The 18310-nt window shown below is 44.5% G+C and overlaps 1 protein-coding gene across 6 annotated transcripts in view; it reads left to right on the forward strand.

Moving 5' to 3' along the window:
* fbrsl1 (fibrosin-like 1) overlaps positions 1-17377 on the forward strand; it is a 250529-nt gene extending 233152 nt beyond the window's left edge. For 4 of the 6 annotated variants that reach the window (XM_076104286.1, XM_076104288.1, XM_076104289.1 and 1 more), the window contains 13 exons: positions 679-1099; positions 2175-2434; positions 3853-4103; positions 7565-7615; positions 7796-7891; positions 9287-9358; positions 9481-9510; positions 9821-9892; positions 10676-10808; positions 11619-11702; positions 12918-13001; positions 13814-14066; positions 14901-17377. In XM_076104286.1, the coding sequence (XP_075960401.1) occupies positions 679-1099; positions 2175-2434; positions 3853-4103; positions 7565-7615; positions 7796-7891; positions 9287-9358; positions 9481-9510; positions 9821-9892; positions 10676-10808; positions 11619-11702; positions 12918-13001; positions 13814-14066; positions 14901-16197 (3104 nt within the window). In that variant the 3' untranslated portion in view covers positions 16198-17377. Of the gene's footprint in view, positions 1-678; positions 1100-2174; positions 2435-3536; positions 3698-3852; positions 4104-7564; positions 7616-7795; positions 7892-9286; positions 9359-9480; positions 9511-9820; positions 9893-10675; positions 10809-11618; positions 11703-12917; positions 13002-13813; positions 14067-14900 lie in introns of all 6 variants that reach the window. The other 2 variants (XM_076104290.1, XM_076104287.1) reach the window with 2 other exon arrangements.
* The last annotated feature ends 933 nt before the right edge of the window (positions 17378-18310 follow it).

Below are 18310 nucleotides of genomic sequence, written 5' to 3' on the forward strand. Positions count from 1 at the left end.
AGTATGAAAAGTCGTTCAGTGGAATGCTGATTATAAAAGCTTCTTGTCTGTCGAAAAGCCCCCCGGTGAATGGTAAAGACAAAGTGGTCGGGTTCAGAGTGCTTCGCTGTGGTTTCCTAAATCCCCTGAAAGATCAGGGAGGAGGGGGGGGGGGGGTAGAAAGGCGCAGTGGCAGAAAGGCCAAGATGAAGGGCCACGATCTCTCCTCACAGCACAATTGAAACATAATTATTTCATGCCAGATTGTGTGCTCAGCAAAGCCTTGAATAGGGGCCGACATTTAACTTTAATTAGCTGTGATTTATTCATACTGACTCGATCGCGGGAAGAAATTGGATCATCTGATTATAGTCAAGCATGAAAATGACCTGATTAAACACTTAATGGAACCTAGGGAGAAGAGAACTAGAGGAACTTTGGGCAGAAGACGTTTGGACAGCATTATATAGAAGGAAATAGAGTTGTACTTATCATTAATCATGTATATCCTCTGAATACACACAGTAGCTATTCCTGTTTATCTGTTATCTGATTTAGGCATCAGATGTTTTTGAATAAAAACAGGAAATGGCTTCACATGAGACATCGCCAATACACAGTTGACACCATCAGATGAACTTTGTCAGATTGGAGTTTACAAATGCTCTTCTTACATTTTGCTGTTTCATGTCTTCTCAGGTGTGCCAACGAATGACAGTCCAGAGTCCAAGACTTGTAGCTCAGCCAAAGTATCAGGGCTACAGCGCAGCCAGGAGCAGCGCAACAGTGAGGTGCCCTTCACGCCTCCCGTGCCCAGCCCCACCCCAGCTTCGGCGCCCACGGGCTCCCCTGCCCCCGCTGCAGCGGCGGCCCCCCCAGAGCCCCCTAGGTCGTGGCTCCCCACCCCGCCTCCTCTCAGTGTCAAGAAGGAGCACCACCCTCTGCCCCCTGTCCCTACCCCTCCCCTGTTAAGGGGGCCACCCCACACCCAGCCCCACCCTCCTCACCCACACTTGCACCAGGAGGCCCGTGTTCTTCCGCACCCACAGCACCACGCACGGCCAGTAATCAGCCACCAGGTGCATCACCCGCTGCAGTACAACAGCCTCCACGACATCAGGTACGTTGTAACATGGATACGTGTTGTTGCAGGTGCAAGGACGTACAAGAAAGGAGTCATTTGGGCTTGATTCAAAATGTAAACAACAAAAAATACACACACACACTACTGAGTGTACTCACGTTAGACATGTAATGCACTGATGCTGTGTTAGTACCATACTCAGCAGCATTTCAACCTTAGTTGGTCAGCTTAGATATGTCTGTGTAAGATCACTAGAAATCTCAATAAGGCCCAATCTCCACACTCAAAGACTCACAGACTTTGAGTCACGTACACGCAAAGTCCGTGAGGGTTTAGGGCTGTCCCACTGTCGGTGAGTGTTTGAGGGCTCTCTCGCAGACACTTTGCCTGAGGGAATTACCAAAAATGTATAGCAATGTGACGTTAAACACGGGGTTACCAGTGGAAGCCGGAGATGTAAGAAAAAAAAAGCTAAACAAAAAGGACGCCACATTGGTGTTCAGCCTGGCAGATTACATTTAATCAGAAACAGACAAAACTGTCACTCTCCTTTAATGTTCCTGTCAGTCTAGGGGGGCAATAAATAAACCAAAATTTGTATAATGTAGTCTGATGCGACAAGATACTGTACAGTTCTACACAATATTGACTGTTTTCATGTGTTATTGATTTTCCACCACTTGTAATAACCAGCTGTCAGATGTAGTGTTTTTTATTGAGCAACACTCTGGAGCATACAGCACATTCAACTATTTCCTGTTTCACCTCATCTCAAAGTCTGCCCTCGCCTTTTTTATTTCAATGTCAAAAGTTTTATTGGAAAATCATACTTATGTTGTCAAAGCAAAGTGTCAAACACATTCTCAGTACAGCTGAACTAACAGCTGAGCTAGAAGCAAAGCAAGTGAACACAGATCTACAACAAATGTACACGAAGATATGACGTATAAACAAGCCGCACAAGGCAGTAGTACTTTCCCTCAATGTGTCACACTGCTGCGTTCTGACTGAACAATGTAAATGAATATATTGTAGTCATTTGCATTAATAAATTATCATTCTTTAAATGGATAATTGTATTTTTTCCCTTTGTCTCCCATTACATCTTTAGCCACAGAAGCAGTCCATTGGGTCTTCCCAAACAGCACTTGCCCCCATCCCCTCACCACCACGTCAGCGGGCTCCCATCCTCCGCCCCCTCCTTGCCTCTGTCTATAGCTAACCTCTCTACCTCGCACTATTCCTCCCTACGGAGCCCGGCCCATCGCCATCCGGCCATGTTTGCAACCCCAGCCACACTGCCGCCACCACCGACCTTACCGACCAACAGTTTAGTGGTGCCCGGGCACCCCGCCGGCACCCCCTACCCAGGTAAAGCCGTGCATCTCACATGGTTGGTAGAAGTTGGTAGCTTCACTGCAGACATTCAGTGTACTTTTTAGTTGAATTAGTTTACATATTTTTGACAAATTAACAAAGAGCTACAAACATTAGTGGTATTCTTTGTACCAATTTCTGACATTTCTTTATCAGAAGTGTCCCTATTAACACATTTTTTTGTAATCTTTTTTTATAACAAATTTTGCTGCTGATCTTTGAATGTTAGTGTGTAATAATTTGCATTTACACTCTGAACAAAGGCTGTGTAACACTTTCTATAGTGATGTGGCCATTTTATGTTCCAGTGTGTGTTTTAAGTAACTAGACTTGACTGCAAAGCTCTACTGTACTTAGTTAGAGTTACAGTTCAAAGAAAATAAGTCTTAACTTATGCAAAGAATACTACAGTATATATACCATATATACAATGTGTATTAACTTGAGAACTAGTCTTCAACCCGTATTATTGAGTTGATTACAAAATGAAAGGACTCAAGTGTTCATATATGATTGGCTGATATGGTAAGTGCCCATGTATTTAATAATAAGCATTTCTTTACTTATTGATCCTTTGATTCTGCAGCACAAATAAATCAAAGCAATAGTCAGCTGCCTCTTCCGTAAGTCACACGCTTTAATGTGCTGATTGGTGGAGAACATCATACTTCAGTCTCTTTACAGTAGCTTTATATTTTTAGAAGTGAGTTAGAGGGATGAGGTCACCGTTCGAAGTCTGGAAAATGTCAGCTAGCAACTGGGCAATCATCACAGCTGGAGACATCTTCAGAATACAGAAAGCGGCACATTAACACGCCACGTGTTGAAAAATGGTTCAGTCAGTAAACTGATGCAACCTCAACAACCAGAATCATGTGTTCTCTTGCCTACAATATGTGTTTCCTAACAAATTTGACAACTACTTCCTGAAAACAAACTTGCTGCAATAGAAGGAAACAAATGTATCCAGCGATGATGGGTATCTCCAAAATATGTAATAAATGTGCCAGCTGTGCATTAACTTTCTGATAGAGGGCAAGAGTGTGTGTGTGTGTGTTTTCTGCTGGGATGACTCTTGGTTCTTTCTTGTCTTTAGATACCAGCCTGTTGATATCATTCAACCAACCAATCATGTATTGCCAGCCTCATTCGGGGATTCTGATTGGCACATTGTCACAGGCAACTCTCTTACCACCACAAATGAGTCCCCACGTAGAAAACCCTCACAGCATGAGCTGGAGAAACAGAGAATGCCAGGTGACTATTTTCTTTTCTCTTCTACTCTTGTTGTGAAGACTGACTGGGCGCCCTTGCCTTTTTTTCTTGTGTCCCCCCACCCCCCCCTTCCTTCCCCCACCCCCACCCTGATTATTTTTTTTTGGGGGGGGTTTCCTCGCTCTCCTTTCTTACAGAGCATGACCTCCTGAGGCAGGAGCTGAACAACCGCTTCCTGGTTCAGAGTTCAGAGCGGGGCCGGGGGCCGTCCGCCTCACCACTGGCCCCCGCTTCGCTCCTGAGGGCCGAGTTTCACCAACACCAGCACATGCACCAGCACCAACACACCCACCAGCACACCTTTACGCCCTTCCCCGCCAGTCTGCCCCCGGCCGCCATCCTCACCCCGCCCACTGCACCCCCCATGGTGCGTACCCAAGCCAGAAATGTGAGGATAAGTAAAAAAATTTAAATAAGAAAAGCTCCCGTAACTTCCCACCCACCTGTCACCCCTCCCAGTCTCCTCTTCAATCAATTCCTCCCTTTTTTTCACCAAATATGACCCGTAGCTGTAGAAACCCCTCCCTTCAAAAAATATGATACTGATTCAGTTGGAATTTTGCTTTTTCATTTCTGCATACTGCTAACGTCTGAGGGCTGATGAGAAGCTGGGAGCATCACGTCCTTTCTACTCTAATAAGGACAAATGCTTGGCAGATATAGCCCACTAGCTGCCACTTTCTTTAACACACACGCACACGCACACGCACACACTAGCATCTTCTAGCTCGTCCACGTACGGGTTAGTTGCTGCTCAGGCTGGTCAAACCCAACCAAGCACATAAATTATACTTTAATGCTTTGCAACTTCTTCATCCATAGTGGAATTATATTTAAAACTGTACATTCATAGAATGCATCACTTTTCATAGTGGCCATGTTCTGACTCCTGGCATGTCTGCCAAACCACTGTTACAAAATGATATATAAATGAGTCACCCTCGTTTAAACATTGACATATATTTTGCAGTTCAGTGTTTGCCATGGATCAAAAAGGGGTACTGCCTGAAGGCAGGCTTTTCAAATGTTTGCATATGGATGTGTTTTAAATGGTTTTGAATGTTTTCATTTGCCTATACTCCCACAAGGAGCAACAAAGGTGCAGTCAAACGGATCTGTGTGTTTGTGTGAATGCATTCCTGCAGACTTGTATATTTGTGTGAAAGTGTGTGTGTGTGTGTGTGTGTGTGTGTGTGTGTGTGTGTGTGTGTGTGTGTGTGTGTGTGTGTGTGTGTGTGTGTGTGTGTGTGTGTGTGTGTGTGTGTGTGTGTGCACAACTTTGACAAATTCAAAGCCTTTGCAGTTGATCAAATTACCTCATTGTGGATGAAAGGGGGGGGGTGACATCATTGCAAAACTATTTTGATAATGTTTGTAATTGCTTCCATGCTTTGACTGCCGTCAAGTCTGAGAGGAAGGGGGCGGCGGTCAAATACTGGCAGCTCTCGGATTAGTACAAGGGAAAAAAGGTTATGACTATTCATCCATCATTTTAAAAGCACAGCAATCTCTGACAGTCTATTCAGACGGGGCCTCCATTTGTAGCTTTTTGGCATTAGTCTAATAGATCTAATCCATCATGTCATGACCTCTGATTAAGAGCCTGAGGTCCCATTAAGGCCCCGCTGCAAGATTACCCCCATCCTGTTCATTAGAAATCAAAGCTCTGGTATTTATGGCACAGTCTCAGATAAGTATAGAGACCGTTAAGACCGTTCCTCAGCCAACACACATGCACATGCACGTTATCTGGTCTGCTGATCATTCCTTACCCGGTAGGAATTATGTACAGTGCACAGTCCTTTATTTGAAGATGAAAGAGGCGGTTTTTCCTCATCTCACTAATGCTGGTATTATGTAGCACATGATGGTCATACCCCCCCCCCCCCCCCCCATCTCTGATTGTGTTGTTACGATGGGATTTGAGACTGCCATTAATGTCTTCTGCTGTTTTTTTCCTTTTAATTGAAACTGTGTTGTTACTTAACTCATGCCTTTTCCCCTCCATTCCTCTCCTCAGTAATAATGCTGTTTTTTCTCTCTGCCGTTTGCTGAGAGTGGCAGTAGTAATGATGATGTTGTGGTTGTTGTTTTTTTACTGTATTGTCATGAAAAAGCAAACCAAGTGTTGCCCAGTTGTGCATATTCTCTCCCCTCTCTCTCTCTCTCTCTCCAGTTTTTATTTTCTCCTGCTCTCTAGATGCTCCATGTCATTTCAGCTATGTAACAGTGCTTGGCTAATGGCTGTAATTAATGAAATTATGAAGCCTCTATTTTTGTTTATTGTTTAACACCCTCAAGCAGCTGGCTTGCCAAATGGCAGCACTGAGTGTCTTTCCTACCCTGTCTCCTTGCCCCTGCCATGTCTTTGGACAAGCAATATCCTTAATTGTTATAAGATGAAATATTAAACTTTAATTAGCCAAAGCTGTTTACTATAAAACTGTGACAGGCACCATAAATTACCAGGGCAAGAGTTTTTATTTTTTATTTTTTACTAGATCGTAAAGCGGCCAAAATCCCTCTGACAGTGTCAGACATAAAACAGGCCGCGCCTTCTGAAATGCAGAGGATCTGTTTAATGAGCTCGGAAGCTGGCTCGGCGTTTCCTCTCAGTAGCCTGTCTGTCTTTGATTTGGGCCCATTATCGCCCACGAGCAGGGCCGCCAACACCATTGCCGCCATTGCAGCCATTTTGTGTCCAGATGTGAATGGCCCTGCTTCACCAGAGGGCCTCTTTCTCCTTAGCCAACCCTACTCCCGCTCCCCTCTCAACCACCCGTGTCGCTGCACACACGCACTGCTTCATACCCACTCATTTTCCTGTTTTATGTAAACCCAAAACATATGCGCCTGCCAAGAGAGCTTTATGAAAACACTCGCAAAAAGTACCTGCAAATGGTTTGTGTATTTGCGGAATAGGAATAAGTTACTGTCAGTTGTAATTAGCCCGTTTCAAAATAGAGAGCCAGTATTGGCTTGCGAACAGACATATAAAGTCCCCATTCATACATTGGGCAACATTCTCGGTTCTCTCCCTCCCTCCCTCCCTCCACTGCTTCTCAGCTTACTGACTAGACTCCCATGTGTTTAGGACATGATCAGAATCTTTTATTCATACGACAACATAGTTTTTAATGCAGCAAATTCCAATTGAGATTATTCTGTTAGGCATAAGCTCTGCCACTGAGAAGGCTTCCTCACATCAATTCAGCATGTCAAGGCTGTATCAGTTTCATGCTGATCTGTCCTAAATTACCCATTGCAAATGTCATCTACTCGATTGAGTTTCAATCATAAAAGTCAAACAGGCTCTTCTTTCTCTATTCTTTCCATGATTTTATGTACAGAGAATTGGTGTATGTCTCTACACACTCCCCTCCCATCTATACCATCCTAAAAACAATAAATGCAATAAAAACAGAAATCCATAGCAGTCAAAGGCAATTTGATTCACATTTTTACAAATTTTCCTGTAAATAGAAACTACTGGTCTGCTTTTAAAATGGTCTGATTCTCCAAGCTGGTCCTCCACGCCCCAACCTCTGTATGCTCAGTTGGAAAATCATGCAGGCTGCCTTCATCTTGGCAGTGTGCTAAAGTGGTCGTATTGTTAGTAATTGAACTGCCTATCTGACCATGCCGTTTAAGTGAACCCATGACCAGTGCAAGCCAGCTGCTTTGCTCCAGGGCTTATTATTCTGGATCAAAACCCTGCTTATTACCAGTTACAGATGTTGATCATGTGTTTTGTTTTTGTGATGTAAAAATAATGAGACGTTATTATTATTGGATTTTGGTAAAATATATCATTGTGTCCTAATTCTTATTCTCTTTTATTTCTTTCAGTTCGACAAATACGCCCCCAAACTGGACAATCCCTTTATCAGACATTCAAACGTGAGTTTCATATCGTCATTCTAAATTAAATTTGGCATTTGCATTTGGCAAATCAAATATTTGACATATTTGAATGGAGCCGTGAGAGCATTGATTGTGGCTGTGGTCTTTTGTGAGCATATAAAAATGATTTTTGTTTTGTGTCTTTTTGTATCTCCCGCCCTCCTCTTTTCTCCCCAGTTCTTCCCCTCCTATCCCCCCACCATGCCAGGCATGCCCCCGCTGCTCCCACACTCAGGACCCTTCAGCTCGCTGCAAGGAGCCTTCCAGCCCAAGGTCAGCCCCACCACCCCACCCTCGACCCACGCTCTACAAACATACAGAGAATTTAAGGAAGCATGGACTCGAAAGAAATCACACAAGCTTGTGCACAATTGAAATACTCATTTTCAATGATAAGCATGCAGTTTTGACATACTTTTTTAGTCTTCATAAAATGACATGCACATTTTGTCAGTGTAAAAAAAAAAAAAGTTATTCCCTATTGCATGTAAATAGTACTTTGCATGGGTCAAAAAGTCTGCAGACATTCAACATCACAAAAGCAACTGATTTAACAAGCAGAAACACGGTGCTGTAGCTTTGGGTTGGGATGAAAAAACTGCATATGTGAATACATCATCAATTAGATATCCTTGAAGGGTATATCAATAGAAGAAATAACAAGTAAAGAAGTCCAGGCTGTCTGTCTTTAGTGAGAAAAGCAGCAGAGATTTGACCACTGAAGACATGAAACAGGATTTTAATAATCCTCACGCCATCCTATTAAAATCCATTTATAATACCTGACCCTAAACCGGGGTCAGAACTTTGCGAGCCGTGGCAGGCCATGCCAAAGATGAGAAAGATGGTGGGGATGCGAGGGGGATGCGAGGGACGGGAATAAGTGTGAGGGTGTGAGCCTGTCTGGCAGATGCCCAGCGGCTGTGACCCGGTGTAAGCCACCAATCAAAGCTGGCCTAAATCCGCTGGCCATATTCCCAGGGGGCTCTTTTACGGGGGGGGCCTTTTGTTGAAGGTCCCTCCAGATGGTTCAAGGAACAGTCCAAAGCCCCTGCTAAGTATTCTTGGAGAGGAGCTTGTGTGGGGGGGGTCTTGGGATGTGTGTTTGTTTGTGGGGTCTGGTGACCCAGGTCACCCTGCAGGATCGTCCTATCCCCGATGTGGGGATGGATTAATACAGCTGACCTAGGCACTTAGAGAGGAGATCGGAGAGATCAGAGATGTGTTACTCTGGCATGGCTCGGCGTCTGCAGCTTCATCACAGTTTTATCTACAGTAGCAGTCATTGAGGATTAGTGATCGTGCTGCTGAAGGAGGATATAAGGTTAGAGTGATGCTATCACTAACTAGAGCATCCTCCAGTGCTTCTCGCGTTCCCATGCCCTGGACATCAACCTTGAACTGTGATACCTATTATTGAAATACTGTTATGTATCATGCAATATATCAAATTACAATTAAATATAGTATTCCCTTTTATGCTTCCTCAAAGTAATATGACCTCATATAATAATTTTGAGAATCATTTTATGAGGCTAAAGTGTTTATGCCGTAGTGTACAGTAAATAAGACATTCAGTTTATCTTTCTCTGATCTATAAATGTTTCAAATTTCGTAGATTTGGTTGATCACCATGTATCCCTTTCCTTTTGTCTCTCTCTCTGTCAGGCATCTAATTCCATCGACGTTGGGGGACGTCCTGGAGGAGTACCTCACACACTCCTACAGAAGGATCCACGGGTAAGCATCAGGCCGATAGCATCCCGAACCACTCTGCTCTTCCTCTGTGTCTTTTAGTGAAAGCCAGACGTGACTATTTATCATTGTTATTGATGATAATGATTGTCCGTTTGTCCATACAGATAACAGATCCATACAGGACATCTGTTAGGGTAAGTGGTTGCCCTGTCCATGTTTTGTAAAATGTTTCATCTCTCTGGCCAGGCCACAAAGTCTAAAACTGCAAATTTTTCATCAACTCCTGATCAACAAAAATTCAGGGTATTGGCTGCATTTAAGGATAGCTTTGAGGTCTCTATTGAGCTAAAGTCAGGGTTTGATTTTCTTAATCCGTGTCCTGGTTGAAAATTCTGAGGAGTTCCCACTTTGTAGTTTGGCCAGAAAATATCAATGCCAGAATCCATTTTTAGCTTCCTATAGCAAAGCCAGCAGGCTAACCTCAGTTTCTCTCAAAATTTTTAGAAACCTGGCAAGTGGTGTGCAGTGCATGTCCAGATCGCATGGCAGATCTACCACCACCAGCAGAAAATGAAGGTGCGTGAGATGGATAATGATGTCTTTCAGGAATCTTGCTGTCATGTAAAACCAGATACAGTATATTGCTAATGAGTAGGGCTGATCATGTCATCTGTAAAATAATCTATAATCGTGTTACTAGATTCAGAACAACCATCTGGGTGGGAAAAGGCAGATTACAAAAAAGGAACATAATGCTGTAAAAGCTAATAACAATACAAAATTCAACAGAAATGGTGTCTCGTCTTGTTAAGTGTTCTCCAAGACTTCATCACATTCTTAGAGTTACAGTTAAAAGGTGACACTTTCAAAGCAGACGTAAAGGCTCTGTGCATGGCTCACTCCACCTTAAGAGAAAGATCATGAACCGCCACATTTAATTAAAGCACTCAGTGACAGAATTAGTAGTTGAAGTAACTGTTGTGTTGACGATTTGAACACAAAAAAATGCTTGTGTGGAAATACTCCTCTCACTGACAGGATGGTGTGGCCTTGCCATGGAGATCCTCTGCTAATGCCTCATGCCCAGTGGTGTCAGCCCTTCTCCGGCTTTGAACCCCCGTTACTAAGGATTTAGTGTCCCTAATCAGCTTACATATATTTGTTATAACACAGTTGGCCAGAATTGGAGACATGGAGCCATTGTTGATGTAACTGTCTTCCTCTGATCTCTCACCCAGTGTAGCCGAGGATAAATCCCTCTCACTCCGTAGTTAGAAATGTTTGGTACTGTAGTCTACCGACCTAATTATTTGTTTGTCTGTCTCCCTCTCCTTTTCTCTGCCTCTCTCTCGATTATAGCAAATGCAGTTAGATCCTCACAAACTAGATATGAACGGGAAGCTGGACCTGTTCAGTCGACCACAAGCTCCAGGAGTCTTCCCAGGGTTTCCGTACACTCATGACCTGGCACGACCCCTCTTCTCTTCCACAGGTCAGTAAGGTCTCCCAGTACCCAATGCAGGGGGGATGATCTGCATCTTACAAGACAAATTATTTGAAACACTGAAATTATCCGATTTTCAAAGCCTTCCAGTGCCATTTTTGTCTTTATGCAAATGACCGTTTATAGCCGTATGTCAAAGTTGTTCCGTCACCACTGTAATGAAAAGGCATCGTTTATTTTCGCTCATCTCGTGTAATGTTCACTTAATTATAGGGCCTTTGTTGCAAATGTTTTGCCAGTAAAGGGAGTCAGATATTGCCATGAATATGGATGACTCTCAGTTAGGTAATTGACTGATTTTCCCTGCGTTGGAGGGCAACAGAGAGGCAAACGGCCTTTGACTGGTAATTATGCTGTGGTGTGTCAGAGGCACTGCTGTAATTGGTTCTTTCATTAACAATTCATGGATTATGGGTGATGGTAACCATGTTTTGTGAAAGAGGCCAGCTTGTTGCACAGTCAGAAACTGACCTCAATAAGCAACTATAGACTCACACATTGACACGCAACAGCTGCAATAAAAGCAAAATGTCAATGGCTAATTTGCTCAATGGCATTACTCAGCCACCTCCAAATTCCTCTAGCTTACATGTATATTCAACAAGTTTGTGATGCTGTTTTTAATGTTAACTCTCATTGACATTTTCAGTCCTGGCTAAATAGGGGTCAGAATTGTGATTGTTTTTTGATGGGTAATAATTTTGGTTATTCTCTGTATGGTTAATTTGAATGTATATAACTGTCTGATTTGTCCGATTGGATAATAATGACACTGTTCTATCCTCTCTGCTCTGATAGGCTCTGGTCACCCCGCTCCTTCTCCGTATGGCCACGTCCCCCACCCCAGCGGCTTCCTGCCTCCTAGCCATTTGGCAGGTAAGTGTAAGTAACCCCATGTTCAAATCTTTTTATACACTTAGCTCCTCTTTCTCTCTTTCTCTCCCTCCCTCACTCTCTCTCTCTTTCCACTCATGTTTTAAACACATTACAAGCCACCAGGGTGTAATTTGAAGCCTAGATATTTGTTGATCTCAGGTTCATTTTAGGGTTAATATCTAGTCAGTCAGTTGCGGCAGTTCTTGAGCCAACTCGAGGTTCATGGTAATGGTGAGGTAAGCCATCATATAATCAGACATCATGATTCATAACAGTCTGAAATAACTCTGTCTGGGTTCATTGAAAAGACTTAGCTAGCCTAGTATTCAGTCTCACTGGTACAAACTATATGCAGTGCAACAGCATATATGCTATTTTCTATATGTTTGAAAAGTAATTCAAGTAAGGGAAGGTGGTTAATGATGTTGGATTTATTTGTGCATTTCATTATTTTGTATTCATTCATTTATTTTCCTCCATTCTATCTGAAACACTGTTTTGGTTCAGAGTCGCAAGTGGATTTCATGGAATAAGCCCTCGAGTCGATCCATTTTGTGCTTATGAATACATGGTGCACTGAGGAGATTTAGCGAACAACGTTTTCCTGACCAAGGAATTCATGTGTGAGGCCGAGCAGATTTCTTCATTGTTGTCTTTTCTAATATATTAACAAGCCCCAGAGCTGAAAATCCTTAAACCCTAATCTGTTGATAAGTCCTGCATTTCCTGATGGATTTTTGGGGAATTAAAATGGGACTGCAAATTATCAGTTGATGAATGTTGTTCACTGACTTCTCAGGGTAAATGTTTGTCTTATTCCTATAAATTTGGAGGCTTTAGTCTGCGTCAGCGGAGCCCATCACACACACCAATTCCCCATTTAAATCATTGTGGTCTGTCTAGACTAATTCTTACAGCTTCTAATTCCCCTGTCCTAGCACTATTTTCAGCTCAGCTCCAACAACTCAAAATGAATTTCCCCACCAAGCAATGTTCTTCCAATAGCCCTCGCAGGGTCAGGGACACTCCAGTTAGTGGCAGTGAATCCAGCATCCAGGTGACCTGGCTATACTGCAGGATTACCAGGCAGAGAGCTAGGGTGGCAGCGCTAAAAAAACAGAGCTCGCTTGTAAGAGAAAAGCCGAGTGGAACGGGTTGGTGTTGGGGTGAGCACCGCCAGCCAACCCCCCCTTTTGCTAATCCCTGTTTGGCATTTTACAGATCCTTTCAGTCGCTCCAGTTCCTATGGCGGCCTCGGCAACCTTTCAAGCAGTGCCTTCGGAGGATTAGGCAACCCTTCGCTTGGTAAGCGCTGGCCCCCTCTCCTCCTCCACCGCTCCCCCTTTCAATCTGGCCCCCGTGGCCAGTAACAGAACAGAGCAGGACAGCGTTAGACCACAGGAAGAGCCAGGAGGGGAGGAAAAAAAAATCAAGACACTTAGCTCTAGTTTCTGTGTCAAAACAGCTCTAGCCCAGGGAGGCCCAACAAGGCAGCACAACACACCACAGCAAACCTCCTCCATGCCTCCACTTCATCCACCAACCATGTCCCCAACAGTCTGGCTTTAATCTGGCTGTGCTGCTGCCAACAGGCACTCTCAGGTCCGCTGTTTGGTGGCAATTCATCTATTAATTATTTGACAAGCCCCCTCTGCACCACCGTGGAGGGCTTTCTCTTTTCCCCCCTTGCATCATTCTCTTTATGCCTTTCTCTCTTTCTCTTTATCTCTCCTATTTTTGTGTGCCAAATTGGTCACCCTGTTGTGAAAATGGATGTGATTGGAATAGACGTGCTGTGGAATGCTAAGGTCTCCCTTGGCTTTTCACAGCCCTCAGCTCCAGAGGGCAAGTGAGTCTCTCCTGTTCATCCAGTGCAACAAAATGAGGGGGTGAGAAGCCCTTTAGCCCAAAAGCAAATGAGTAGATTTTTTTTTTCTTTGGTGGGGGGGAGCCATTAACCTCTACCTCTTTCAAACAGCTTCAGTGAGAGAACCTCCAGAGACAAAGACAAAAGCAGCTTTTGTTGTCGAGTCTTTCTCATCTTATGTGTCCTCAAGAAGGTTTTGTGCCCAATTAACTTACAGTGGGTCCCACGTCTGTCTCCCCCTTCTCTCCAGGGCCCAACAGCATGTTTGGCACCAAGGAGGGGCCAGGAGGACTGCCCACGTTTGGCAGCCCCCACCACGACACCTGGAACAGACTTCGACGCACCCCGCCATCTTTCCCCACCCCTCCGCAGTGGCCCAAAACCGCTGACACTGAGCGAAGCAGCTCAGCCAACAGCCATGAGAGAGAACGAGAAAGAGAAAGGGAGAGAGAAAAGGAGAAAAGAGACTCGTCCATTGGGAAAGACGAGAAGGATAAAGACAGGTGAGTTTGAGGCAGATGCTAATTTTGCTTTTTTATGTGCTTTTTAGGTATTAATTGGAGGATATTTGATATAACTCCGTGAAAAATTATATTTCTGCTGTAATTTGATTACTATCCATTTTAACTGTCATCACAATTCAACATTTGACCTTGGACCTCACTTCACTGTATTGTTTCAATGCGGTATGTGATAACCACAGGAATGGAGCACATTTTCTTATCTTACACAAAACAAATGTGAAGGACAGAAATTGTAAATGTTTTTATACACATAACAAAACTATCCTCATAATCATGATCACAACTCTAAAGACGTGGCCTCAAAAATGATCCCTTTTCCAGCTAGTATTAGCATATATATGAGATGATTAAATTATGTTTGGACAAAACGAAAAACACTCAAATCACCCAAATCAGCTCTAGAGATAGAAAGATGTACCGTCAAAGACAAAAGAAAAAGTGTGACAGTTCTCCAGTCCATTAGTTGTACCTGTGGAAACTGAAATAAATTGAATTTGTGGATCCAACAAGGCCACAGACACAACTCAAACAGGCAACAAGCAGCTCTGAGAAAAGTTATCTGTCAAAAAAATAATTGGAAGGATCTCTGTGGATGATATTAAAGCAAAACGTAGGGTTTACTCAAAGTTAAAGACAGTAGACATTATCAGAGGAGGACACAAGCATGGTAACCTGTATTGATGGAAAATAAATTATGAATTCAGTCACATATTGTAGAAATGTAATCAACGTAAATCATCCCTAAATACAACCCAGCTACATGATGCTTGTTTTAACTGGCACTAACTAAACAGGTTCATTATGTCATTGCAGGGATTCCGTGGATCGCAATCGTCACTCCAACCGTTCATCTCCGGCCACTGCGCCAGTCAGCTACCAGATCAGCAGCCTGATACGCTCAAACAGCCAGAACTCCTGTGATTCGGGTCGACATCACAGTGGCAGTGTAGATCGGGTCCGTGAGGCGGAGAAGGAGCTGCTGGAGCGCCACAGGGAGTCTTCTGCGCTGGGTGATGTGAAGGTGAAGGAGAGCCGCTCGCCTGCCAAGGAGATGCTAGAGAGGAGATCCTCAGAAGACTCCATCAAACCCGCTCAACGTTCTCCTTCCCCATACTCCAAGGCAGTGATCAATGAGCAGGGCATGAAAATGGCGGGTGGGCCCCCACCTACACTCAAGGACAGCGAGAGGAAAGAGCCCTCACCCGCAGAGCTCCTCCACAAGGTGAAAAATGACATGAAGATTAAGGAGGAGAGGAAAGAGGAGCAGGAGGTCATGGTGGTGAGTTCGGAGCCTGCCCCCCAACCACCAGCCCAAGCTCTCCCTGCTCAAATCAGCCAGCCTGTAAACCCGCATCACCACCACCCACCTTTGTCCCACCAGCATCTTCCCTCACCACGCGGCAGTGACATTCCAGCACCTGGCATGCATGGTGTCCCCATGGCACACTCTCTGCCCCTTTCAATGAGTGCCATGCCCCAGATGGGAAGCCTCAATGTGCTGGACCGGGCGCGCATGGCTCCCTTCATGGGAGTGAGCCCACTGGCAGGAAGAGAGCGCCTGCCCCACCCGGCCTTCCCTTGGGACCCACTTAGAGAGGCCTACCGCAGCCTGGACCTGCAGCGGCGCATGGACTTCCAGCTCAGGGCCGAGCAAGGACATCGATTCTCCAGTGTGTACGAACAGGAGCGAGCCTACCGCGAAAGGGAGGCTCACGACTACTCCCACCACGAGCACCTGTTAGAGGTGCGCAGGGAACACGAGAGGATGAGACAGCATGCGGAGGAGCGAGAGCGCCTCCACCTGAGGGAGGAGCTGGACAGAGCACGCCTCCATCAGCTGCATCAGTCCCCCATGGAGGGCCATCTACCCCACATGGCCCCCTTTATGCCCCACCTAGGCGGCATGCCCTACCCTAGACTCAGCCCCTCCACAGGACACAACGGCCCTCTGAACAGAACACCTCCGACTGCTGCACTCAGTGCGCCCCCGCCCCTTGTACCAGCCGGCAGTGCCAGGCCAACCTCACCCAGGAGGACTACCCCCCTCACCACCCAGGACCCACGGGACTACTCCCCATCTCGCAACCCCAAAGAGGTAGAGGCTCGGTAGCTTCTTAGAAACGTGCACAAAGTCTTACTAGACGCACTCCACACGAGCCCCACTCTCCTAATCTGAAATGTTTTGTGAACAAAATGCACTGCTCTTAACCAGATAGGAGCAAAACTTCCTAAGGGAAAGGGTATGATTGTACAAAGTAAAGGTGTGTAAGGCTGATTAAGCACATGCCATGACTTTATTTTTAGTGGACTGGAGGTTGAATAATGTCGGTCAAGAGAACATAAATATGTGTATGTTTATATCCGACTTAAATATTTGATAATTATTAATATATTAATCAAATACCTTTTTTTCAGCTCCATGCAAAAGGAAAGGTCCTGAAATGAGTTTGTACATTTCTTATCCTTGTTCCATGTATAGATATAATTTCTATGAATTTTGTGCATTAGTCATGCCTTTTACAATATTTATCCCAGTTGATTGTGAGACATATCCATTATGACCCACTGTAAAGACTGGATTTTGTTTCAAACTTCAGTAATTTAACCTCATGGTACCAGGATATCCTCAATGATGACAATGTACAATGTTACATTACCGATTTGTTTTGTTCATTTGTTTTTGCCTTTGAGATATGCAGATAAATATATATTATGAGGTCTTTGTTCAGTCTCTGTAAAGAAAACTCATGTACATAACTTGTTGATATTCCTTTGCTGCGAAATTACAGTGTAAATTTATTAGTCTTTTTAACCATTTCTAGAAAAATGAAATGAAATGAAACTTGGGGAATCACTTTCCTGTTGAATATCGTGGCAACAGACATGCCTGGCCAATGGATGAGAAGTATGATGAGAGGGTGTTGTAGGGGGGCCGAGAAGGATCATCTGCAATCTATGCAAAGCAGCACACAGCACCCTAATGAAGAAATCACCCGGAGGGAGCAGACAATACTGGTGATACGGAAAGATACTTGGATTAACACTTGTTTATAAATAATGATGGAATTATTAAAAGACTTCCAAGTCAAAAACTGGACCAGCCCCAGACAGAAAAGGAGGACACTTTTTAGTGGGCGGCAAAAGGACTTTCTCTGTCAACCTTGTGGTGTTGTGCAGTTGTTTTTCTTAGACTCTTGTATACAAAACAAGTAGAGTTTTAGGCGTGCAAAAAAATGAAAATGAACATTCTTGGTTTAAAATGTACGGAATAAAGTTTGGACCTAATGTCATACATGTGTTGCTTGTCTTTCCTCATGGCACTCGTCGTCAGTGCTGACTACAAGTACTGAACCGGTCTGTAAGCCAAACTTACTGAGTTGAGTGTTGATGTTAGGTTGATAGTTTTGCCAATAATGCTCGTGCCTCAGATTTCAGCATTTAGAGTATTTGCTCATCTGATATCAAGCTATCAGTTTGTAATCGTACGGGCAACAGACTTGGCCGGCAGAGTAGCCTATGCCATGAGATCATTTGACCATAATCTGTCATACATGGGCTGCAGAGCTCCTCAGAGGGGATCGATGAGATTGGGCCAAGGCAATACAGGGAGGGACTAATAGGACATTGATTTTGTATAAAAGCAGGTTTTGAGTGTTTGTGTTGCAGGTAACCGGTATTGACTGGCAGCCCAGCCGCATATTGACGCGCGGTCTGGACTCATTAAGAGGAGCAATGCCTGGGAGGCAGGCTATCGGATGGTGGAGGACAGGCTCCTCTCTCTCTCCTCATACGCCCCCCCCCCCCCCCTCTCCTCATGCACACCACTCATCTGCTTTTCTAATAAGGCCGGAAGGCGCTCTGGAGTGGGCCGCGCAGGGAGCCGCGAGGCGCCCCGTCCTGTTATTGACAAGACCTCGGCTGTGCTTGCCGCCTGTCTAGAGACGGCCAATTCATCCTGATAATGCCTCGACTACTCATCTCGCTGCTGTGTGCTGTGAGACACACCAATCTTGTCCCATGGTAGCAGCCCATAATGACAGCGTGGATCAAACCGTGGCCAGGTCATTAGGGGATGTTATTGAAAATCAATGGCACTCCTGTGTCTCACACACTCCGGCAGTTTTTTTTTTTGTTTTTTTTTGAAAGGGCTCCTTGAAAAGACTGTTTGCCAGAATGAGGCTGGCGTATTGGGAAGACTTAAATCACTATCACTTTCAATTTAG

Source organism: Anarhichas minor, unplaced genomic scaffold (assembly GCF_050575085.1).
Source record: "Anarhichas minor isolate MPS153535 unplaced genomic scaffold, ASM5057508v1 ptg000030l, whole genome shotgun sequence".
NCBI classification, from domain to species: Eukaryota; Metazoa; Chordata; class Actinopteri; order Perciformes; family Anarhichadidae; genus Anarhichas; species Anarhichas minor.